Source organism: Brienomyrus brachyistius, chromosome 17, assembly GCF_023856365.1.
Source record: "Brienomyrus brachyistius isolate T26 chromosome 17, BBRACH_0.4, whole genome shotgun sequence".
In the NCBI taxonomy this organism is placed as follows: Eukaryota; Metazoa; Chordata; class Actinopteri; order Osteoglossiformes; family Mormyridae; genus Brienomyrus; species Brienomyrus brachyistius.
The window spans coordinates 18,777,600-18,803,847 of NC_064549.1; the positions used below are offsets into that span (position 1 = coordinate 18,777,600).

The window sequence follows — 26,248 nt, forward strand, 5'->3', positions numbered from 1 at the left end:
AGGAGCGCGGTCAGGGACAGGAGCGGGCTGCAGTGGGGGCGCCTGCCCGGGAGCTGCAGCAGGCGGCTGCAGTGGGGGCGCCTCTGCAGGAACTGGAGCGCGGTCAGGGACTGGAGCGCGGTCAGGAACAGGAGCGCGGTCAGGAACAGGAGCGCGGTCAGGAACAGGAGCGGGCTGCAGTGGGGGCGCCTGCCCGGGAGCTGCAGCAGGCGGCTGCAGAGGGGGCGCCTGCCCGGGAGCTGCAGCAGGCGGCTGCAGAGGGGGCGCCTGCCCGGGAGCTGCAGCAGGCAGCGAAGGCGGCTGCGAGGGCGGCTGCACGGGAGCGGGGTCCGCCGGCAATGGCGGCTGCACGGGAGCGGGGTCCGCCGGCAATGGCGGCTGCACGGGAGCGGGGTCCGCCGGCAATGGCGGCTGCACGGGAGCGGGGTCCGCCGGCAATAGCGGCCGTTCAGACGGCGTAGCCGGGACCGGTGCTCTCCGGACAGGAAAAGCTGCCTGGGGAGACAGCTTAGCAGAGCTAGGGACCATCCGGGCGATTGGGGAGACTTCCCGATCCTCCTCCGGGAGGGCCGCCGGGATGAGGGCACATGCCCTCAAGGCGATCGTCGGGGCGATCGCCGGTTCCTTCCGTCTCCTCCTCCGGCTTTTGGTAGCGGCGGGAGGTGGAGCTACGTTCGCCAATGCGGATGGCGGAAGGACGGGTCCCCGCTCGCTGGTAGCGACTGAGCGCTTGGTCCGGAGCCGAGCTATCCGCAGGAGACCCTCGCGCAGCTCCTCGGCCAAGCGGGCGTCTAGATCGAGGGCTAGCTCCCCGAGGCTCTTCTCACACAGGAGGATGAGACTCCATGCAGGTAGATCTTCCGAGATACCGGGTTGGGATCTCCAGAAAACCACCTGGTCTCCGAGGCGGAAGTACTCCTCCTCGGAGATGTAGTCAGCCTTGTTGTGGTCTGTCATTCTGTCACGCGACGGCTCGCGATCGCCTGGTGAGCGGGCAGAGAGGCGAGCGAGCGGAAGCAGGCACACAGGCAAGGTTCGGGAAACAGGGTTTTTACTGGGTACAGGTACGGACAAACGCTGGGTAACATCAATGACAGACACGGGTTAGTACAAATCAGGAACTTAAATACATGAAACAAGGTAGCAGGAAACAAGACACGACTGGGCACAATCAGGAAATCACACGTGGGTAATTAGGGGGCGTGGCACACACGAGGAGCGGACGGAGCGGGCGTCACACATTATATATATATATATATCTGTCAGTGTGGCATTTATATGATTTTTGGAGGCATGCATTTCTTCCCACACTAGTAAAGCATACAATTAGATGAATCAGTGTCTCTGAATTGCCCACTGTAAGTGTTCCCTCTAACAGACTGATATCACTTGCTGCCAATCTCAGGGACAGGCTATGATCCTGCATTTGGATAAGCACTTATGAAAAATGGAAGTGTAGTTGGAGCAGTCAGGGGTGCAGATCTAACAAAGCACCTGCTTTGATAGGTGGGCAGCTCAGTAAGAAGCACTGTTGCATTACACCCCCTAAGCTGGGGAGTATGCAGCCTGTCCCTACTCACCGCATGTGGAGAGTTTAAATTTTCTCGCACTGTTGTGTGGCTTTTGGTGGTTTTCCAGTTTTTTCCTGCTGTCCATAACATACGGATAGGTGACCTAGCATCACTAAATTGCCCTGTGACCCTGTGGCACCTCAATGTGCCCTCTGTCCTGTGCACTTCTTTATGTCTGCTGGTTTAAGAATTGGCATGGTAACCATCTCACCTGTTGCCCACAGATCCCTTGGTGCCCTTGTTCTCCAGGGAGACCCTGATCACCTCGTGGTCCCGCACAGCCATCTAGCCCAGGACAGCCTGGAGGTCCTTCGACACCAGGATGACCCTTGTGAATGACATTAACCCAGAAATTAAACATGTGTAGGCATAAATACACAATACCAAACTTGTTTTAATGTGGAAAAAATTAAAATGACTTGAGGAAAAACAAACCAGAAAAGTAGATTGCAATGAACTTCTATATTCCGTTATACCAGTGTAATTGCTCTCTAGAAACCACTTTGGGATTTGGCAAGATATTTTCATTATTGCTTATAGAGAAAAAATTATAATTCATTCCAGGTCTGTCCAAAAAAACTAATAGAATCTCCCTAAAACATCCTTAACACTCTAAAAGACCCATTTCAGCATTATAAAGAAGACATTCAATGATTCAATTCAACTCCAATGAGCTCATTACTAAACAATTAATGAAGAGATAAGTATAAATGTATATGTGTATATACACAGTTTTTTTGCATTGCCATTCATTAGATTTCACAGTAATTAGCAATGAGCATTTAATAGCAAAATTTATGTCAAAATAACTGGGATGCTGGGAGTATGCACACTATGCTGCACCGCTGTGGGAGTAGCGGCCAGAAGTCGTACTACATGGAATTGACGCGCAGAACAAAATTTGATGTTGCGGACAGCAAGCCCACACAATGTGAACTTACAGTCCTATTAGTTCGTATGTCTGAAAGTTCGTAAGTTGAAAGTTCGTAAGTAGAGGAACGTCTGTATAACTCTTCTTGAGCCATGCTATGAAACACATACATACTGAGTTTACAAGCACCTGCTCCTCCTTTGAATCCAGATGAGAACTGAAACCCCTAACAGATTGAATATATTTTTACTTCATTCAGTATAGATTAAGAAAAGGAGACTGGTTATATGAGAGACAAAAAGCAAGAAATAAAGTCTTATGGGCCTTTTAAACAAGTAATGATAGTAAGTGCCAGGTACACAATGCCACTTGACAGAGTGATGTGATCAGCAATATTCCACAACTCAAATATCACTAAATGTGGCACTGAGCTTAAAAAAATAAATGTGGGACCCATTAGACATAGCACATGCCAACATCCCATGGAAAACCTTTGGCACCTTGTCCATGTACCATGTAACTGGCTTGAGGACTACATGTGGAACAAATCATTATTTGTAATGGTAATGTTTGTACACTGTATGTACATGAGAAATACTCACCCAGATCCCATCAGACCCAGGGAAACCAGAGAACCCCTTGTCACCCTATAAGAAAAGAGATCAGAACGCTGAAGACACAGGGGGCACACAGAGTCAGCAAACATCGCTGAGACAGGAGGAGAGGACAGCAATGTCCCAATTACCATTTTCCCTTTCACCCCTGACTCCCCAGGCAAACCCTCTAGACCTCTATGTCCTTTCTCTCCTTGGGGTCCCCGTGACCCTTGAGGGCCAATGGACCCTTGCAAACCTGGCTGTCCCGGATCACCTGGCATCCCCTGGAAAAAATATAGAACAATGATAGTTAAAACAACCTCAAAAATCAGTAAGAAAGCAATAAAACTCTATGAACATTACTGATTTTTATTAGGATAAATAGAGAAGATAGATTAATTATACATTATTGGGACAACTACCTTTACACATACATGAACTGTAATGACATGCCATTCTTAATACATGGGCTTTAATATGGAGTTGGCATACCATTTGCAGCTATATCAGCTTCAACTCTTCTGGGAAGGCTGTCTACAAGGTTTAGGAATGTTTATGGGAATTTTTGACCATTCTTCCGGGAGAGTATTTGTGAGGTCAGGCACTGATGTTGGACGAGAAGGCCTGGCTCACGTTCTCTGCTCTAATTTCTGTTGTTCTATTGGGATGAGGTCAGGGCTCTATGCAGACAAGTTCCTCCACACCAGACTTGCTCATCCATGTCCTTATGGACCTTTCTTTGTCCACTAGTGAGCAGTCATGTTAGAACAGGAAGGGGCTATCCCCTAGCTGTTCCCATAAAGTTGGGAGCATGAAATTGTCTAAAATGGCTTTGAATGCTGTAGGACTAAGAGTTCCTTTCACTGGAAGGAAGGGACCAAGCCCAACCCCGGAAAAGCCAGCCAGTGTTTCCCCTACCATTAAATTAGGGGGGCACCCTGCCCCCCCAATGGCACCTTCCGCCTCCCCTGAAGGTCAAGTTAATTTTATTTTCTATATAGCGCCAGATCATAACAGGAGTCATTTAAGGTTACTTTTCCTATAGAACAGGTCTATACACTGTCCTTTTATTAAACAAATTAAATAGCTTTATGTTATTTATCTTATTTACACAACAGCTTGTCATTTTTGTCTCTACACAAAAATTACAATTCTCCTCTGCTCTTTGTATCGGGCATGGTGGAGTTCTGACACAGGCGCGCACACACAGGTGAGCGCACTCCCACCAGCAGACAGAGAGCGGGCGTTGGATAATATGTTGTGCCAACCACCCGGTCAGCAGTGCTGTTGTTCCCAATTGCTTCCATTTTGTTATAATACCATTAACAGTTGACCCTGGAATATTTCAAAAATGGACTTATTGCACAGGTGGCATCCTATCATGGTACCACGCTTGAATTCACCGAGCTGCTGAGCGTGTCCGATTCTTTCGTAAATGTTTGTAGAAGCAGTCTACATGCCTAGGTGCTTGATTTTATGCACCTGTGGCAATGAAAGTGATTGGAATACCTGAATTCACTGATTTGGAGGGGTGACCCAATACTTTTGGCAATATAGTGTATCAGTGCGTGTCTCTACAAGAGACAGACTCAATCATTGTAGCTGTTGTTAGACTCTGGATCCTTGGAACAGGAGTGGCTGCATTAACTTGTGGACAGGTCATGACTGCTGTGCCAATAACTGTAATTCTGTGTTTTCCAACCACTTAAACACACAATATGTTACTGTTTTTATTTGTTGTTTTCATAATAGCCACATGAGGGCAACAAAGCCATATAACAAAAAAATGTCTTGTAACTAGAGGTAAAACTTTATATTTTATTCTAGTGATATCTCCTCAAACTATAGGTAAACCAGCTTAATATTAGCTGTTGGGCTTGTCTTATATGCACTTGCCATTAAGATTCAACTATTTTATTTTATCTGTTTCGACTATCTTTTTACGTCAAACTTTCAACTAATTCAAAACCAAAAGAAGACGTCAACCCCATAATTCTACTTCACAAACATGTAGACTCAAATGCTACATGGTTATAAACTGAAATAATATGTACTTAGAATTACATATTTCCCCTCACAAGGTGCACACTCTAGTCTGAAATGGCCCGTTTTGGGCATCCTAAGCTGAAGAAAAATAAACTGGGTCATTTTGAATTTTATGACTACTAACAGATTGATATGTATCTATTTTATTCAACAGACACTGTCAAATTAAGCTAAAATTCGAATTGCTTATCCTAGTGGTAAAATATTTACTAAATGATTCCTGGGATGAAAGTGACAACCAATCAGAGGCCTGTGATAACAGAACCTCTCGGCAACATAAGTATCAAAAACAATAGTTATGTTATTTCTGTTAATGCAGTTAATACAACTCACTAGTGATGGGACTTAAAATACAGAGAATTCTGAGCTTGCCTGGTTAAAGTGAAGCCCAGTGACTCGAAGCTAGGAGTCGGAGCTTGCTTCATTTATGCAATATCATGTGACCAATGACATCCAATGCACCCTGAAGTGTCAGAGGTTTCAGATCTGTCGGCTTTTCGAAACTTTTATGAAAGCAAGATGAAACCTTTGGGCATCGTGGGGTTCTTTTGCAGCTGGAGAAACTAATGGCTCTAGAGTTTGCCTTACATACAACACCTTTTGATTCATTATGGAAAATGGCTCTGTAAATGGCAAGATTAAAATAGTTTAAGCTGATGTCTCCCAATAAGCTGAATGAATATCGAAATGGCAAAATACAAAATTAGTTATTATCATAATTATTAATTATCATTATTATTTATTATTATTATTATTATTATTATTAGTTTCTTTGCTTGTTCAACTCTCGCCTGCCACAGGGGAGGCTGGGTTTCCATTCCCTTGTTGCAAATCACTTTCAATAAAATCATCTGCAAAATGAATAAATGTAAAAGATTATATCCATATTATTTACCATTATTGTACTGGCCAGGATTGCCTTGTTCCAAACATCTATCATATGGCAATAACACATCCTCAATGTGCTAAATATCGTCATTGCCCCCATGAGACTGTCAAGCTACAACCCAAGTCGCCAACACCTCATTGTTTCTCTCCCCAGTACCCCATCACCGCAGTTTAAAAACTCCAAGTGAAAATGGTCACATACATTGCAGCACCTAACTGGCAACAGGTTAACAACAATTAAAGACTTTGTCTCAGATCCATCACAGTATTCTATTGTAAATATATATATTTAGCATAACACTATCAGTGGAGGAGTTTAAGTATCTTGGGATCTTGTTCACGAGTGGGGGAACGATGGAACGGGAGATCAACAGGCGGATCGGTGCGGCGTCAGCAGTCCTGCGGGCGCTACATCGGTCTGTCATGGTGAAGAGAGAGCTGAGCGAAAAGGCGAAGCTCTCGATTTACCACTCGATCTACGTTCCTACCCTCACCTATGGTCATGAGTAGTGACCGAAAGAACGAGATCGCGGGTGCAAGCGGCCGAAATGAGTTTCCTCCGCAGGGTGGCTGGGTTCTCCCTTAGAGATAGGGTGAGGAGCTTAGTCATTCGGGAGAGACTCAGAGTAGAGCCGCTGCTCCTCCGCATTGAGAGGAGCCAGATGAGGTGGCTCGAGCATCTGATTAGGATGCCTCCTGGACGCCTCCCTGGTGAGGTGTTCCGGGCATGTCCCACTGGGAGGAGACCCCAGGGAAGACCCAGGACACACTGGAGGGACCATGTCTCTCGGCTGGCCTGGGAACGCCTCGAGATCCCCCCAGAGGAGCTGGATGAATTTGCCGGGGAGAGGGAAGTCTGGGCCTCCCTGCTGAGACTGCTGCCCCCGCGACCCGACCTCGGATTAAGCGGAAGATGATAGATGGATGGACTATCAGACCCTGCTGTCATACTAGCCACATTATTCATTTGATTCAAATGCATATACTTCATTCTCAGATTGTTCAAAGTGCTGTCGAACCCCACTAGGGGTCTCTCTGTGTTTGAGAGAAAGGTTTGAAGACTCCAAACAAGTTCTGGTACTTTATGGGGAACGCCAGAAATCGTAATGAAGCTTCATCGGCCAATCACTCACTGAAGTTATAGCCCAGCTGTCCAGATTATGTCAAATGAAGATTCAGAATAAAAGATTATGATTGCATCACAAACTGTAGAACTGTAACCCAAATGGAATCAACTATATTTTCATGAGAAGCCACGAATTACATGCATTAACATTTAGGAATTACAGAAATGTTGCAAAAACCTTCCACTTACTTTCTTGTGCACTATAAATTGCATAAGCATACATAAAATAACATTATAGAATGGTTTTGTGCCACTTTTTTGTTTCACATGCATTTTCCAGACATAATATATACATAAAAAGCATAAAACTTGGAAGACTGCAGACATGACTAACAGCCAGCATTGCTGCTATCTGAGATCAAAAAGGAGATAACAGAGGAAACTGAAAAGGACCAAGGTATTCTAGAATCAAACAGACTCTGTCTTTGTAGCACATCTGAAACAATTTGTGCTGATTGTGAGATTGTCAGCAGCTAGACTCATGCGACAGAGAAGTAATGAGGCTGAAGAATTATACCAGCAGTTACCAAATTACAGCATTCATACTAAAAAGCACCATGAGCCCATCAAAAGCGTGATACTGATAGTAAAGTGCGATAAACATATTTAATAAAATATTTCAAATGTATGAACGGTGAAAAATGCACAAATAAGATTAATTACACGAGACTCAGCTGTAGGATAGATTGACTCGTGGTTCTTCTAGCACAAGAAAAGGGACATGATTTCGCATATGTGCATGCAAAGTGCCCAACAGTATGATGTCTTGATAGATAAGATGAAATGTTAAAACACTGGCAAATATTATTTTACGAACTAGCTCCTCTCTGCTAGCTTGACTTGGGGGGGGGGGTTGTGTTCAGAGAGGGATAGGGGTGGGGCAGGGCATAGTTGTGTGAGAGACAGATGCAGGAGAAATATGCAAATTGGGGGTTCTATGAGTATAATTTAAAAGCAACATAAGCTATATTTATATAAACAATATTGTGTTATCTTATGTAAATATGTAATATGTAAATACGTATAAAATGTGTGTGTGTGCCCTAATTCAAATTCTGTGTCATCCCCCAAAAAAACACTCGGTTTTATGTCCCCCCGAAACACACACACACACACACACACAAGTTTTCATATCTCTGTGGGGACCGTTCATTAATTTCTATGTGAAAATCCCAAAAAAGACTACTTTAACCCCTATCCAGCCCTAACCTTACCCATAAGTAACCATATGAAAAACAAGTCTTTTTACATTTTCAGTGTTTTGATTGCAAAAACAGATTTTCATAAAATTGAATGTGGGGACCGAAAAAAATGGTCCTTATGACATAAAAATAACAGGCTTTTATTACATAATGGGGACATTTGGTCCCCACAATGTAATGTATACCTGGATCACACACACATGCACGCACACACACACACATTATCTGTATTAGTGTCTTTATGGGAAACATCCATTTATTTCTAGGAGAAAAACCCCAATCCCAACAATGACAACCTTAACCGCAACTCAGCCCCTAACCTTAACCAATCAAAATACAATACTATAGACATTTTTAGTTTTTTGACTGTTTTTAGAAGCACCTTTGTGGCCCTGGCTCTAATATTTGTACAGTATAGCAATATTATGTAATGCCAGAAAAAAGCTTATTACGACAGATGTAATTTTAAGACATACACATTAAAGAAGTAGTATGTGAAACATATTGTCCATATATACAAACATATATTACGCTGTATACAAATCTTAGAAATGCAGCCAAAAAGTGTTATTAGCCATACTAACAAATGTCACTAATATTTTGCCATCTGAGCATACTCAAACTTCTTGTTTATACAGTACAGGTTTACCTGTGTTCTGCTATGCAAGGATTCAAGACAGGAATTCATGATGGGCCCTTGTTACTATTGAAAATCGTATCCCTCTACCCACAAAAAAAATTTTAACCTTACTTTATCTGATTTCATAGGGTCGGGATATTTTGCCCAGTACCGGATGCTAATAATGCAACATATAGTGATCTCAGTGTAACTAAATTTAACAAATACAATCCAAGTCTTTGATCTACTGTATAATATCTAAGGATGCTAAAGGATTTATTCAACAGTAGAAGCCAGGAGAATTACCAGCTCAGTACTTCAGTTCCATAATCTCTGTGAACTTCCAACCCTAGATGGATAAGATTAGGTTTGATTATGATGCTGTCACTGTAAGGTGCAGACATGAATAGCATTACCCGGGCTCCTTTGGCTGGGAAACATGGACACTGACGGCAGTCGAGTCCTCCACACAGCTCCAGGCTCTTCCCCTGAAAAATGACAGAAGTTGCTTTGAACACAGTCCAAAACACCCCTTCAACACAATTGTCTGATACAGTCATCTTGTACTTGAATGAATTTCCAGCCACTTACTGTATTACTCTAATTTGCTTGTACTTTGCATTGCTGTCTAACTCTGCTACCAAGCAGGCCACAGGCAAAGGACATTGTGGCCTAGAGGTGTGCGTGTGTCTGTGCTTCTGCACGTACATGCACGTGCAGCCCAGGAGATCAACAGGAATGTAAATATTGATTGAAAAACAAGCTTCAAGATTAAACGGAATTTGCTTTTGGCAGACAGAACAATATGGTACACATGAGAGCTATCTATTGTCTATCCTAAAGCCATACTAAAATTCTCAGACAATCTCATGGCCTAACAGCATACCATTTCCATCACACCAGAATATTATGCACGAAATCTGTTCAGACTTTTCAGTTGTTTACGTAGAGGTGTTTGAACATAAAATACATAACAGATCCAGTACAATTCATACATTCAATAAAATTAAGTTATTGTCGTTTACTAAAAGACGGATAATAAAGTATTAAGTAATCCCTCACGTCGAAATCATCCTTCAGTTATATGCCTGACTATTCTGACATGATCCCTACTAATCAGTTACATTAAATGGTGACTATTTTTTTCTAAAACGTATATTTGAAATAAAATAATGTAATATCACTGGCAAGTCACACTCAGTGATTTTCATATCACATTTCAAATACTGAATTGCTTTCATAACAAATTTAAATGTTTGGTAACTCTTTACATTACCTGCTCCTACATAATACTTTCATAAGCAGTATGTAAGTATACCCATATTTTAACAGCTTTAAAATACATTACTAACAAACATTATACAATTATATGAATAGAATGTTTCTTATTATCATATAATGTTTGTTATCAATGTATATTAAAGCTGTTAAGGTACAGTATGTTAGGTTGTTAGAGTATATTTATACACTGCTTATGAATGTTCTATGGTTGCATTATGAATGCGTTATGAAGGTACATTCCATGTTCTATGAATGCATTATAGAGTTAATGTAAAGTGTTACCAAATGTTTTCATATGCAGGGTTGAGGAATCTACCTTTAAACGGTAGCTTGTCAGGCTACAAGCTGCTTATGATTAAAGGTATCTAAGCTACAGAAAAGCTACTGTTTCAATATAGTACTGTAGTATAGCTACACTGCAAGCTACAGAGAAAAAATAGCTAACTACATTGAAGCTATTTCATCCAGTAATGCTTAATATTTATGCTGTAGCATACTCTTAAAGTGTGAGAATAGGCTACTTGGCGATTTGATTAGTGTCTCTTTGAGGACGCTCCCCGCCTATCTGAACTGGAGTGGCTCGCCTGTTGGTTCCCGCATCTCCCTGCCTTAATGTCCACCTGAATTGGACCTATTGAACACGTCATTAACCCTCTATGTGGAGAACATGGTTGAGGTTAGGCTGCTGAAGAACTCTGTAATGTAACAGAAAAAGTTAATTTAAAGTGCACCTCTACCCAAGGGAAGGACCCAGGCACCTCCTAGTACCTCCAAACTTTACCCCTGGCTCTAACTCATAAACCCCAACCCTAAGGGTTGGAGCTCTGGAGCTTGAACTGGGGGGGCTTGGATGGACCTCTACCTCTACCTAGCTTGCCCCAGGAAAGGACCCAGGCACCTCTCGGTACCTCCAGCCCTTATCTCGTCTCTAACCTTAAGACCCTAACCCCAAATCCTGGCCAGAGAAGGATTCAGCTAAGCCCTTGCTACTTTCCTAGACCTATAGAACCTTGGATTACCATCGGGGCTTAAGGGTTCATGCTAAGGTTGCCACTTTGGCCTATACTCAGATTTGGCACTAGGGTTGCCACTTAGGGTTACACCGTGGCTCCCCAGTCAGGACTTGAGCTTCCCACTTAGGGTCACTACCGTCCATTTGGTACTGGGGAATTGCTTACCCCTGGGGAAAGGTAAGTGTACCTTTTAGCACCCTTTCAACCAAGCCTCGCCACCTGCGGGAACCGGGGTTGCCATATCGCCACTCGGGGCTGGGAATTAGACCTACCGCTATGGTTACTGCCACCACTGGGACCACTGGGACTGGGTCCACCTTACCCACAGCCTAATCCCTGCTACATGTCTGGACCTCTGGGACATGGTCCCAGGGCCCCCTTCCACCCCATGGAGCTTTTTCACCCACTGCTGGTATCTCCACAACCCGGTACACCATTGGGCACTGGACAGACTCCCATGTAGCCCATATCTGTTTTGTGACAAGTGGGCCACTTATGGTATACATCCGTTTGCCGGTGCCAGAACCGGGCCAGCAGTGCCACACATTTTCCAGAAGTGGCCCATATTCGCATGCTATCTGGGTATTGCGTGTTTATAGTGAGTCATGCTGTATTAATTTTACCTGACTATATGTTTTTGACGGGGCGGCATGGTGGTGCAGTGGTTAGGACTGTTGCCTCAAACCTCTGGGAACAGTCTCCGCCTGGGTCACATTTGTGTGGAGTTTGCATGTCGTCGTGGGGTTTCCTCCGGGTACTCCAGTTTCCCCCCACCGTCCAAAGACATGCTGAGGCTAACTGGACATGCTAAAGTGCCTGTAGGAGTGCATGTGTGAGTGAATGGTGTGTGAGTGTGCCCTGCAATGGGCTGGCCCCCCATCCTAGGGTTGTTTCCTGCCTCGTGCCCATTGATTCCGGGATAGGCTCCGGACCCCCATGACCCAGAAGGATAAGCGGTTTGGAAAATGGATGGATGGGTATGTTTTTGAGTTAACATTGCTCACTAAATCGTAATTTATGTAAGGAATAATTGACGACGGGCCGTTGAATTATTAGAAAATAATGCACACCCGAGGTGGTGCATTATTTTTCTAATAATTCAACGGTCCGGAGTCAATTATTCCGCTTATACTACGGTTGCCACACCTCAAGACATCGATCAGATGATATATTTCAAGGGATTCGTCCGGTTTTTCTACTTAAATCGCTATTGTGAGTAGGATTATTTCTTCCGCATCTCATCCAACGACTCTTTTGCTAGTTCCAAAACGTCATTTTAAAGCTGGCAATGGAGGCTTGAGCCGTTGATAGCAGACTAATGCAGTTAATGATGAAGTTATTAGAAAGAGAGCGAGAGACACAGAGAAAGAGAAACAGAGAGAGAGAGAGCTTGCATGAATTAGGCTACCTCTGTGTGTCCCTCAACAGTGTTCTGAAGCACCGTCTCTAAACTGTAAGTCTGCTTTAAGATGCAGCGCTGTTATTACCTCGCTAGTGAGAAATGTCATGTGTAGCCTTTAAGTTGCTACACTAGGCTAACTGATAAAATCGTCAGGGCAGCACTGACAACACTTTTTTGTGTGAGTGTGTAACCGTAGTGTGCGTGTGCAAGGACGTGTGATTGCAGTAATGAGACAGAAAAGCTTGTGCATGTATATTTATTCATTTAATTATTTATTCGTTCGTTGCAGTTTTCTATTTATTGCAATATTATTACAGTTAACTATGCGAAGTGATATGGAACTGTAATGCGGTCAAGAGAGCTGCCTGGAACTACGTTCGCCGTGCGTTTATTTGAAAATAATTGCACACCTCAGAACGTTCGTCAGCCAATCAGATTCAAGCATTCAACGGTCCCGTAGTATAAGAGTATATGAAGTCACGTGGCATCTGATGTCACCAACGCTGCGCGCTTTCAAAAAAAGGAAGATGGATACCGCTAAGAAGGCAAGAAGATTTACTAAAACATTTCACTGCATTCATAAAAGTAACTACAGGTCCAGCTAAAGGCACAAGTGTTGCTCTTTCTAATAAGTGATCGATCCGGTAACTAAATGGTTTTCATCATTTACTGTTAGCTTTTAGCGTAGCTGTCATTGGGCATCTGTATCATCATGACTGTAGAAATACTGAGAGTTATCCGTTTATCTTTCTGGAGATGACAGAGAACTTTAACTATTAGCTAAGTTATTCTAGCTGTTTAGAAGAGTTTTGGGGATTTGTAAAGTACCCTTATAGTTGAGGCAGTCATTTCGCTGGATTTTAAAAAAATGTAATTTCGCATTAATTTTAGAGATTGACTAATGTAACGGTTGTAAATAAGCTGCATAAAATGAAGCTGGTTAAGAGGTAAAGTTAACTCTCATAACATGTTAACAAAGTTAACTTTCTTCCCAACTTTCCAAAAGGAGAGAATGAGACTGCAACTCGTACAAGAAGTTGAAACCAGTTATTAATAGGAAAAACTCAAGCAGACAACCTTTGCTCTTTGTTTACAAGAAATTAAGGCAGATCTACTGGTTAGGGACTGCTTGAATAGCTGGCCGGACCTACGAATGGAATCACAGGTAACAACTGCTTTTCTTGGTCTGCCCTTCCTCAAATATTTTTGTCAGACATTCAAGTCTCAGTTTATTGTGTGAAAATGCGTGATATGTGCCTCATCCGTGCCAGAAAGATTTTGCTATCTGGGCAGTGCCAGACTAGAGTCAAGCTCAACAGAGTCTTCTTTCCTCACTGATTCTGCCAAGCCCTTTCCCTTGGTTGTGGTTTCACTAGATCGTTGGTAGGCACAATGGGAATCTTGTTCATCGATTCACGTGCATCACTAATTAGATGACAAGGCATATGGCTATTCTTTCATGAAATATTCCAAGTTAACTGGCCCGTCTTGTGTCATTCAGTGACGCCACACATTATCGCATCTAGAATAATAATGCCAATGTCTTTGCAGATAGTAATCATTACGAATTCCACTGTTCCCCGCATTACCCACTAATAGTGGCACATCTGCGCAAGGCATCAGAGGGTCTAGAGTAGCAAAGGCCCACTTGTCATTTTCAGCCCAAACCCTGGGTAGAGTTATAGGGGGTTGGGCCTAGCCGGTCTGACAAGCAAAAGATGGTATTATCAGGAACTAACCAAATTTTTTTGACAACCAACCCAAGGGGAGACAGGATGTCTAACTAGATCCATAAAGAGGGTAGGGCCTAATTGCCTTTCCAGGTTACTCCAGGACACATACCTTTTGCTGTAGCCACAGAACACTCTGAGGACATCCAGGGAGAACAGCATAGTCCTGAGACTAACCAGTTCAGCCTTGCTGGAATTTCCACCACTACAAAACCAAAGAACATGACCTGCTCCACCCCCATCAACTGCGAGATTTGAGATTGTGAGATCTGAGATTTCAGCGGGCTATAGTGACGGATTTTTTCTGTCAATGCTTGATTCTAAAGAGTCAAGGTCGTACTCAAATCTCACTATCACATCGATGACCAAAGCACCATTGCCCTTAACCACTACAATGTTCGGCTTCCTCAGTTCACCACTCTCCTCCCTGAGGTGCAGCTCCTCATGGTCTTCCCATCTGTAGTGCCTAGGCTTGACTGCAAGTAAGGTGCATACCTTATTGTGCCTAGCAATCCTGGCTCCATGAGCCACTGGGCATTCTCCCAAGATATGTGAGCACGGCTCCAACTGATGGCAACCCCGGCAGGTACTCAGACCTCCTGGGATGCTTCTAGTAAGGAACTCTTGTAGGGTACACATTCATCATGAGTTGAAAGGCTGCGTTCATAATGAAATGGCGTTCACAAGATCCACTGGATTTCGCTATCCACGCATTGATAATCACATCCCCGCTGGAAGTGATACCCAGCTCTCTGCATGGGTAATGCCCCCCATCTCTCTGCTTCATCATGCCTCCAGTCATACAGTAGTGGATACCTAACTCTTGCAGACAGAGGGAGTTCGACCCCTTCCTGAGGGGTCATTTGTAGCATCCGACTCAGCTCACCTACTGCTTTTGCCCATAGTCACTGAAACTCATTTTCTGCCCCAGAGGCCATCACCACCATTCTCATCACCTCATCTGCAGAGTTGGCAAGCCAGTGTAGCATCCTTTGTTAGATTGATGGGATCGCACAGCTCAACTTCATCCCTTCCCGGCCTTCCATCTCTGAGCTGTAAGTAAAGGATTCTGTTACAAGTAGAGGCTGGAGGGTACAACCACATCTTCACAGCCTTTCTGATGATCCCATCAGGCATCTCCAGGGTGGATCCCAAACAATCATAATGATCCGGCAGGTTGATCAAATAAGGCATCGTATAGGAATTCAGGATCACCACATTTAGCTTAGGCTTCAGGTGCATCTTCCCAATACTCACTACTCATATCCATAGCTGAGCTGCCACAGTAGGCTGGACCAGACCGTACCAAGGGTCCATCAGGGGAATCATAGGCATCTCCAGTCCATGCTAGGGCATCACTGACAGTAAATTAGCACTTGGAGGGCTTGATGAATCATCTGTGACATGATAATCAGTGAAAGCCAAGGTTGTAAAGTGGGCCAAACTCACGCTGTATTTGCATCCAAGCATCTCCAGTGCATGGATGAGGGGGTCTAGCACTACCCTGAAAAGCAATGGTGACAGAAAATCACCCTGCTTCAAAACCACTTTCATCTCAATCGACGCAATGCAACCCCCATTGATCTCGACTTCGGTTGAGCAGTCAGTGTAGGAATTATGGATTATTCCCACCACATGCTGATCCAATCATCTCTGCCTTAGAATCCACAGGATGTGTTCATGAGTTAGGGAGTCGAAACCTTTGGCAAAATCAATAAATATCACTGCAAGTTAGTTGCACTCTTTTTTGCAGTGCTTGAGGAAGCCTGGCAGAACCCATTAATTCTCAGAGCACCCGAGGGCCACAATGAACCCCCACTGTCAAGGATTCAGTGGGCATGCCTCTGCCGCCTTGTCAAAATCCTAGAAAAGAGCCTTAAGATCAATGAACCTGGAAATCGGCCAGTTGAAAACTGTCCTCTTTCCAGTCGAGTCCTTCTCGGCAATCACTCGTTTGCTGATCCAGTCAGGACCCGAGGTGGTTGTGTTCTTGACCTGGCAGATGCTATTGACAACCTTTTGGGGGGAGGTCAGTCACCTAAGATGTTTATTATCTGCTATTTCAGAGGAAGTGAACCCGCCCAGCCTAGTTAAAGTACCCCTACTTTCCTACTTTCCTTTGAAGTTCGCATGGACCTCATTCAGTCGTCTACCCATCTGTAGCAGGTCACCTTCTGCCACCTCTAAATAATACCCTGGCGCTGCGATGGCACTCCATACTCCAACCTCTGCAAGGCCTCCACCTCCACCTTGAACCAGTAACTAGTCTGGGCCCTGCGCTGAGAGTCAGTGTTGGCTTTCCCAATTCAGCCTGCGAGCTGGGCTTCTGAACCATTTAAAGCAAGTTAATAAAAAAAAAAATCTGAAACATGATGCTAAAGGTAATATGAAAATCTATTTTTTAACCATGTAATGTCAAACTTCAATAAGGTTTCAAAAATTTCTTTTGTGCAAACTAAGAGATTTGTATTTATTCAAACACAGCCCTAAAGAGCATAGCCCCATGGCTGACTAGTTACTAGCACACATGCCTCATTTTCACTGCCTTTAGTGATTAGAGATTAGAGCTTTCAGGGATAGGGGTACATGGTCCACTGACAGTTATGCTTCCCCTGCACCTACCAGCTGTGATTATTCTGCTGGGTACCAAATACATGAAAAAGACAAGTATTGAGAATACAGTATAGTGAAATTCTGCATTATCTGTATTTTTTGTTTGACTAACATGGTTGCTCAGAATGTATCACTGCTTCACAACTGTGGACTGGTATATTTGAATCCAATCCCACTTTTCCATATGCAAAGTGACATGTTCTTTCTGTGTTTGTGTCAGCCTTCTTTAAAAATCCTTCAGTTTTGATGGTTGATAACAAAACTTGTCCTGTGATCACACCCTGTGTCTCATACATAATCTAGAATTATGGACTCTTTTATGACATTTAGACAGTGAAATTTATACGTACTATGGAATTTTTTTTGTAAAACAGTGATTATTCAAGATTTTCTGGACGTAAAACTTATTCCAGGCTGAAATCTAATTAGTAATGAAGTATGATTTCATGTTCTTATCACCTTTCACATTTATAATAGATACTTGAGAATTTGTCTAAAGAACAGTTAGTATAGGGTACTCCCTAAATTACAATAATATCTAAAATACCTGAATACTAATACCAAAAATAAAATATATTACTTACTACTGAAGAGCAATGTTTGAAATGTCTCTTGAATATATCCACATAAAACAAAACATGAAGATTAACAAAACATGAAGACTATTTATATTTCTGAATAATTTTGCATATATATTATCCACCCACCCCGCGACCCAGTAGGATAAGCGGTTTGGAAAATGGATGGATGGATGGATCTTCCACCCACAGATCATAGACATGTAATTAGTCTAAATGGCATCTGTAAGTTGCCCAGTATGTGTGAGTGGGTGCACGCATGTGGCATATACTGCAAAATCTCCAGATAAGCCTGACTGGGATAAATGGTTAGGTGATGGTTGGGTGGAAATATCATAACTGATTTTAAACTTGGTGCTTCTCAATGAAGTTGCTTCAAAACCTTAATCAAATATTATTCACTTTGCTGAGATACCATTCCATATTAAAGAGATGTTTTAGGGAAACAATTTCACAAAAATAATACCTATAACAGTACAGGTGAATTTAGATGATAATAAATATATACTTGTAAAAGGTAGACATATATGCATGTTTTAAGTTCCATAATCTTAAATCTACTTCTGTCTAAAAGAAAAATATGTCTGTTTCTCAGCGTCTCAATGTCTAGTGACTGGTAGCACAAACAGGAAGCAGTCTAGACATAACTAGACATAAGTTTACTAAGAGATAACCTCGCTTAGCAAATCTCAACAGGTAAGCATATTTGGAGTGACAAGGGTGAAGTGTATTTGAAGTAGAATATTTAAAACATCATATTAGACACATGCAAGAGATAAAGTTGCACTATGCAGTGCAAATTTTTTTTCCACTCATAGCGTTGTTTTGCCATGTCGGTGAGACTGAATACTAGATGCTCTTCTTTCTTGTTTATCCAATATGCTTTATTGAACTGATAACTCATACTCATTAAAATTCAGTGTCTTATCCCAAGTCTTTTGAATAAAGCCATAAAACCATTGTCCATTATTACCATTACCATTATTAAGTCATTTTTGGCTGCAGTACTTTCCCTTGTTTGTATTGTATAAGCATATGAGAAGTATCTCTGTAGCTTATATGGAAATACTATGCTCTTTTAAATAAAAGATTATATTTAAAAATATGCCTCTGCATATTTTGGTGTTTGCAGGGGGTCCTGGAACCAATCCCCTGCGGACACCAAGGGTTGACTGTGTGTGTGTGTGTGTGTGTGCATGTATTAGTGCTGGAAAATTTATTGCGTTAATGCATTGGGTTCATTTTAAAGTCATAATGCATTATTATTCCTTTGATTGTGCTTATGCATGCTGTATCTTGCTATTCAAAAGGGAGAATAGTTTGAGTAATAATTTTAGTATGAGTAAGATGACTATGGAGACCAACAATGGCTGGAAAATGAAACTGAAACACTGGCCAATACAGATTTCACACCTATTTATGCATGATAGATATTCCATCAGTAAGAACTGAGTGTGAAGGTTGAGTTAGTAGAGCAATAGTACAGCAGTACAATAAAATACTGTAATACACACAACATGATGGGAGATTTAACAACAAAAAAAGACAAATAGTTGGTGTGCATCTCAGATGCGCATCTGTGACCGGGACAGTAAGTCTTTGTGTATCGAGAATTGTGGTATCCAGGGTAATATTGGAATACCACCACGAAAGATGAACCACATTTAACAGGAGTAACTGTTGATGCAAGAGGATGCTACCTGAAAGGGATTTCCAGGTACTAACCCAGATTGTATCAAAAAAACAAAACCACAGCAGCTGCCCAACTCACTGCAGAATTAAATGTACACCTTAACTCTCCTGTTTCCACCAAGATTGTGTGTCAGGAGCACCAAAGGGTCAATATTCATGGTGAGGCTGTTATAGTCAAACCTTTGTCACTTGTGCCAATGTCAAACATCAGTTTCAGTTGTGCCAGCAGTGCAAATCTCGGGCTGTGGACAATGTTAAACATATAGTATTCTTTGAAGAGTCCACCTTCACTGTCTCCCTCACATCTGGGACATTTACGGTGTGGAGAAGCCCCAAAGAGGCTTACCACCTAGACTGTTGTGTACCCAGAGTACTACATGGTGGTGGATCTGTAATGGTTTGGGCTTCAATATCATGGCCTTCTCTTGGTCCAGTACTTGTTCTAGATGGGCACATCACTGCCATAGACCACCGAACCATTCTTTAGGACCACTTACACCCAATGATTTAAACAGTGCAAACTGAAGGTGGTGGCATGGATCTGGAAGATAATGCACCAATAAACACATCAAGACTGATGACAAGGTGGTTTGATGAACATGACAGTGAATCTGAACATCTCCCATGGCCTACACAATGACTAGATCTGGGGTGTGTTTCCTGAAAACTTCACAATGCTAAGTAGTTACCTAGTACTTAAGATCAATAGTTAATTAGTCAGAGTTTCTTGAATCTATTCATCACTAAAGTAGTTTATAATCTTGCTCATAAATTTAAGAGTGCTCCAACGTTGATCTTTATTTGAATTTTTGCCTGCTATGCTGACACAGAGATCAGCCAAAACAGATGACAAAAACACTATGACAGATTTTCTTGAACAACATAATAATGCTGATGACATAATAAGATGTCAAAATTGCAATATAAAAGTATAATGTAGACTATTAATTAGAGCAAAGGGGGCTTGTTGTAGGTGCATATTGTTAGAAAAGGCTAAAACAAATTGAAATACAAGTACAAACAATTACACATTTTTTTTTTAAAACTTCATACTGTCTTTACAATTCTTAGGGAGTTTTCCCACTGTACCAGGTATTGTACTTTTGGTACTTCAAGAAAGTACCAAAAGTACAGTACTTCAAGGTGTTAGTTTTCCACTGGAGTAAAAACTGGTACCAGAGCTGAATCACAATGCAAAGCGGGGTATTTTGTACTGAATTCGAGTAACCTCTATAGCATATTATAGGGCTGGACGATGTGTGATATTAACACCCACATTGCATGTTATGCATATGCAATTCATACATTGCTAGATTAAGATCAGGGCTGGGTTTCCTGATAATGGTGACTCTTAGCGTCTTACCTTACTAAAGTTCTTTACTTTTCTAAGTGTGTTTGCAGAAGAATCCCTTCCAAGGCTCCTTAAGGGAGAGCTTAAGTGTGACCTTAATAGGCACCAGATAACCTGATTGGTTGAAACTGATAGTTGGAGAATAGATTATTCCCTTCTTGCAGCAACTGCTTGACTGCAGCATGACATACAGTGGTGTTTTTTTTTAAATATAACTGTCATAACACAAGATAATGTCCAATGTGCTTCACTATTGACTATACTAAGGACTCTTGCAGGGTGGTTTATGGGGAAAATATATTAGACTTATATTTAAATGAATCTGCATTGTTGACTCTTATGAACCTCATGAGCCAAAGCTTTGATGTACTGTAACTTTGGCACATTATAGAGGTGTGTATCTATACAAAGGTGTCGGAAATAGGGGGACCCTCCCACCTTCCCAATAAATAAATAAATAAATGCATAATCAACTGTGTGTTTCTTATCTTTCACTATGAATCACTATGAATCCATGGCTGACTAAGTGCAATTCACTGTGCATTCAGAGCGCATGAACAAATATCTACCTAATGAAGACTGTAGTTGTGTATCAGACAAAATCATTTTACCACATGGATCAGTTTTTTTTTTAGTTATGTGATGTTTAGTTATGAAAATAACTATGTTAACAATGTTAGTCTTATTTTAGATGATAGCATCTTTATTATTCGAAAATGATGTAAAAATGGTTCTTACAGTATATTGCATAAAGTGTTGCATGTGTGCACAATGCGGTCACAATATACATCGCACCCCATCCCCCACAGCTGTTGAATGCTCAGAGTACATACTGCTTAACAGCATCTTGCTCATTTCAGAGGCGTGCAGTCTAAACAGTGGGGGCTACTAGCGGTATGAGGTGACAACAGCAGTAAGAGATAAGAATGGCTCAGACTAGCCTTACAAAAGTATGTCTTATGTAACGTATATTTAACTAAAGATGTTACAGGAACCGCTTTGGAGTATTAAGGCACAACAAGGAAGAACTTATCAATGCCTTAGCATTAAGAAGTTTTCTGGAAATACAGCCCAGGCTTTTTCATACCTTCATACCGTATGGACATTATACCGCAGGGAGCTTAAAATTTGGCTTTACCATTTTCACTCTGTCATAGGAAAAAAAAACCTAGCAAGTTTTGCAATTTTAATAATTATTCATTTTCAAGATTATCTGACCTATGTTTTAAAATTCAGTTTAAAGTTTACCTCTGCTGCTTTTGCATGGGTGCTGGATATGTTCATCAAAATAATTTTCTTTCTTGCTGGTATAATTACTTCTAGGCAGGTTTGTAAGAAATGTACGCTATATTGCCAAAGGTATTGGGTCACCCCTCTAAATCACTAATTTCAAGTGTTCCAATGACTTCCATAGCCACAGGTGTATAAGGTGCACCTAAGTGTGCAGACTGTTTCTACAAACATTTGTGAAAGAATGGGTCGCTCTAAGGAGCTCAGTGAATATAAGTGTGGTGCCATGATAGGATGTCACCTGTGCAAAAAGTCAATTTGTGAAATTTGCTAACTAGTAAATATTCCACAGTCAAATGTTAGTGGTGTTATAACAAAGTAGAAGCAACTGGGAACAATAGCAACTGAGCCACAGTGGTAGGCCACGTAAAATCATAGAGCGGGGACAATGCATTCTGAGGCATATTGTGCACCAACTGTCTGCAGAGTCAATAGCTACAGACCTCCAAATTTCATGTGGCTCAAGAACAGTGCGTAGAAAACTTCATGGAATGGGTTTCCATGGCCGAGCAGCTGCATCCAAGCCGTACATCACTAAGTGTATTGCAAAGCATCAGAACTCTAGAGCAGTGTAAATGTGTTCTCTGGAGTGACAAATCACACTTCTCTGTCTTTCAATCCGATGGACAAGTCTGGGTTTGGCAGTTGCCAGAAGAACGGTACTTGCCTGACTGCATTGTGCCGAGTGTAAAGTTTGGTGGGAGGGGGTTATGGTGTGTGGTTGTTTTTCAGAGGTTGATCTTGGCTTCGCCTCCTGCCCATTGCTTCTGGGATAGGCTCCGGACCCCCCGCGACTCCATATTAAAGCCTATGTATTACGAATAGGTTCATGTGTGTGTAGAGGCAGGTGTCCCAATACTTTTGGCAATACAGTGCATGTTGAACTCCTTTTTTGCTTTATCCAGATTTTACCAAGATATTTCTTACAATAAAATCACATCGCGATACTTGAATATTTTATATGCTGCGCTAATATATTATGCAAAACTTTTTTTTTTTTTTTCGTCATGCCATCCTGATCATATTGCATATGTTCTTCAGATCAGTGTTGAATACCCAAACTGTGGCTGAAGAGAGGTACAACACCACACACCAAAGAACATATACTGCTGTAGAGGGTGCTTTGGGCATGTGGAAGATGCAATTTTACAGTGCCTACGCAAGACCTATTATACAAGATGCAGTAATTATTCTATTAAAATATATTTTTGACCACCTTCTCAAAGGCTTACTAAGTGTTTTAAGGCTTCTTAGCTGTTACTTCCTTTTCTTATTGCCGTTCACCATTGCTCATTTTTACAAGGATGCAACATCACATTTTGAGCTTATTTTAGTTTTTTTTTTTAATATTTGCATATTTCTGGTTTGACAATTAGATATCATGGGATCGATGTTTCTGTTATTGAGAGCCAGTGCTTTTCTTACATAAAGGCTGGGGAGGAGCCAACAAAGTACTACTTAAAGGTCATTTGTTAATTCTGGAATAATGAAGCATCTTCGGAAACACTCACTGATCTAACTCACTCTTTACCTACATCATTTGTTATCTTGTTCGTTGTTCTGTAAGATCGATTGCTTTCAGGAAACACATCCTTGAATATTATTTAGCCACTTAGGGTGGTTATGGAGGAACAAGTCAGGAAACATTGTCCTCATCCAGCATCACAAAGTGTCCTGGCCACTATTCTGCAAGAGGAATGGCTCAAAATCCCTCTGGCTACCATGCAGGACTTGTGTCTGTCCTTCCCAAGACAAACTGATGCTGTATTGGTCGCAAAAGGAGGTACTACACTGTACTAATAAATTATTGTGGTCTAAAACCAGGTGATTCAGTTTCAATGTTCAACCCATATATATATAATATTCCTTCATGAGAGTTTTGCTCATGATGTTGCACAGATTCCCAGAATTCAGAGCTAAATTCAAAACATTCAGTTAGTGTCTCAAAGGGAAGCTCATGTTGCCTGGTTAATTTCACTTTTAACAATTGCATACCTAGGACAAAAAGATCAGAATTTGTAGTATCACAGTCACAGGGCACCTGTAGCTTATCCCAGGAAGACACAATGCCGGGGGCATGCTGGATAGGTCACCAGAACATTGCAGAGGTCACACACATGCAAAAACATTATTTTCAGTGAATGCTAGTCATAAATTACTTTTGATGTGGTGTAACCCAGGCTACTGTGGGCTCTGCCAATAACAGAGATTAATAAACTGCTTTAACAATGTATATATAAAGTGATGCTCCCATACTATCATAATAAGCGGCTAACTAATTCTTTTTTACTTCTGAAACTGCATAGCACTTTCAGGGAGAAACCCAACTAACTTCAGCAGTCCTCAGGTTTGTCATTATTTTCAGCTCTGCCCTCCCGACCTCTTTGGGGAGTTCAGCGTAGGAATGTACATATTTCCACTATATTCAAAATGTTTTTAAAAATGTTTTTTATAAAGTGCTAAATATAAAACAACACACTGATTTTACTATAAACCTGCAAATACGATATAGCAGCACACTGTTATGACTCTACAATACTGCTAATATAGGTCAATACTATGGCATTACAAATATGACTGAAATTAACTAATAAGCAAGATCAGGAAAAATAAAGAATTAGCCAGAATGACACACAAGCAATTTGCTGTAACTGCAAATCTGCATTAAGAATCAGGCCTAGCAATAAGATGGTCGCAAATTCATTATATTCTTGGCTTTAAAGTGTTTGAACATTAGCAACTCACCCCATCGAAACTCTGACCAGCACTGGCAAAAGTCCACCTAAAATGAGAGAAAGTGTAATTTGTGTTTTGTTATTTAGCCACAGGTGTGTGCTTTTTGTGCTTCATATGGATACCCAAATGACAGCATTCAACAGTGATATAAGCATCAGGTTACATTCCTTACTTTTATAATCAGTGTGTCCATATGAGAAAATTGCATATGTTTAATTTGTTGAACATAAGGAAACATGCGTTCACAAAGAAACATGCTTAAAAGACCTGGGGGAAAGAAGGAAAAGTTGGAAAAACTCACCAGTAGAGGAAGAAATGGCAGAGAAGCTTGTAGGTAAGGAGCTTCATGTGTGCTCTTCAGGGAGAGCCCTTCACCCCTGCCTGGTTGTGGCACCCTCAGTCCTGCTGGGCCGCTTCGATTTTAGCACAGTGTCTGAGTTTATGCTGTCTCTCTTGACATCTCCTGTGACACTTTACCTGGATAATACACACAAAACTAATGGATCTCACACGTTTTGTAACTTCAATAAATAACTTGCCCTGTCATGAATTACCAAATAAATTTTGGTCATTAATACTGTGAGCAAAATAAAAGTATTTTAGTAACAGATTCTGGATACTACATCCAAAAAAATGTATGAATCATAACAATAACATTAGGAGAAACAGCCAGTAAAACTGCTGTCGCAAACGTAACATTAACAACAGTTTAAAATGTGTAAAAAGCATAAAAACGTTTCACATGGAATGACATTATAGATGACTGTAGAAAAAAAGTAACAATTATCGCTAAATACAGCTAGAAAAGACTGCAGCGCCACAACTCCCATTAACTACGAATTAAACGAAAATGATAGCAATAAGTAAATTTGAAAACCGCTATAGCTGCAAATGTTTCACAACGGGTTATAACTACGTTCTGTAAACGTGATTAGAAACTGAATTTGCATAATTAACTTGGAACTGCTGTTGGAATACTTCCTGAAACATCACAATATAAACTACCATGGTACGTCTTCATATTTGACAGTGCGATTATATTCGTACCTTTTCCAGTAACATATTTAGTAGAAGATTACAATAATTCCTCACCTTTTGAATTCTGGCTGGTCCTACAGTGGTCTCATTGATTTATACACATGGCAGTTTTGAGACTGCTGCTGTGCACCAAAGCGCAGGAAATTCTATGTCAAACTCACAGAAACTCTGCTACGCAAGCAGGCGATGTAACGTATTGCCCTTGAAATCTGAATAACAGATAAAGCTCCGCATGCTATACGCGCACCATTGCAAAGATTTTGTGCTATGTATTTTCTGAATCGACATTTACCTTTAACAGTGTGTATTACATTTGTTATTAGGCCTACTATTAGCATCACTATTAAGCGTAACGTAATCGATTTACTTTAGGGGAATCCTTCAAAAATAATTGTGAACATCAGCCTTCTAAAATGACCCCGCGGTAAAGACAGCAGTTGTTTTTTTCTGTTTTTGTTTTAACTTACCACAATAAAGCACAAATATGTATTGCATTCATTATATGGCATTTAACGTTCTTTTTAAATTTTGCTAAAGTTCGCGTCTTGTAAGGGAGTGGAACCCATCAGGGTGCCTTGTGTCGGATCGTGGTTTACTGAACTCAG

At 41.5% G+C, this 26,248-nt stretch overlaps 1 protein-coding gene across 1 annotated transcript in view; it reads right to left on the bottom strand.

The window, feature by feature from the left end:
* LOC125712074 (collagen alpha-1(II) chain-like) overlaps positions 1-25,834 on the bottom strand; it is a 48,023-nt gene extending 22,189 nt beyond the window's left edge. Inside the window, exons 1-7 of the mRNA XM_048981710.1 lie at positions 25,698-25,834; positions 24,907-25,082; positions 24,615-24,651; positions 9,336-9,407; positions 3,188-3,322; positions 3,045-3,089; positions 1,783-1,899 (exon numbers count right to left, since the gene is read on the bottom strand). Coding sequence (XP_048837667.1) covers positions 1,783-1,899; positions 3,045-3,089; positions 3,188-3,322; positions 9,336-9,407; positions 24,615-24,651; positions 24,907-24,953 — 453 coding nt within the window. The 5' untranslated portion in view covers positions 24,954-25,082; positions 25,698-25,834. The remainder of the gene's footprint in view (positions 1-1,782; positions 1,900-3,044; positions 3,090-3,187; positions 3,323-9,335; positions 9,408-24,614; positions 24,652-24,906; positions 25,083-25,697) is intronic.
* Between the last annotated feature and the right edge of the window lie 414 nt (positions 25,835-26,248).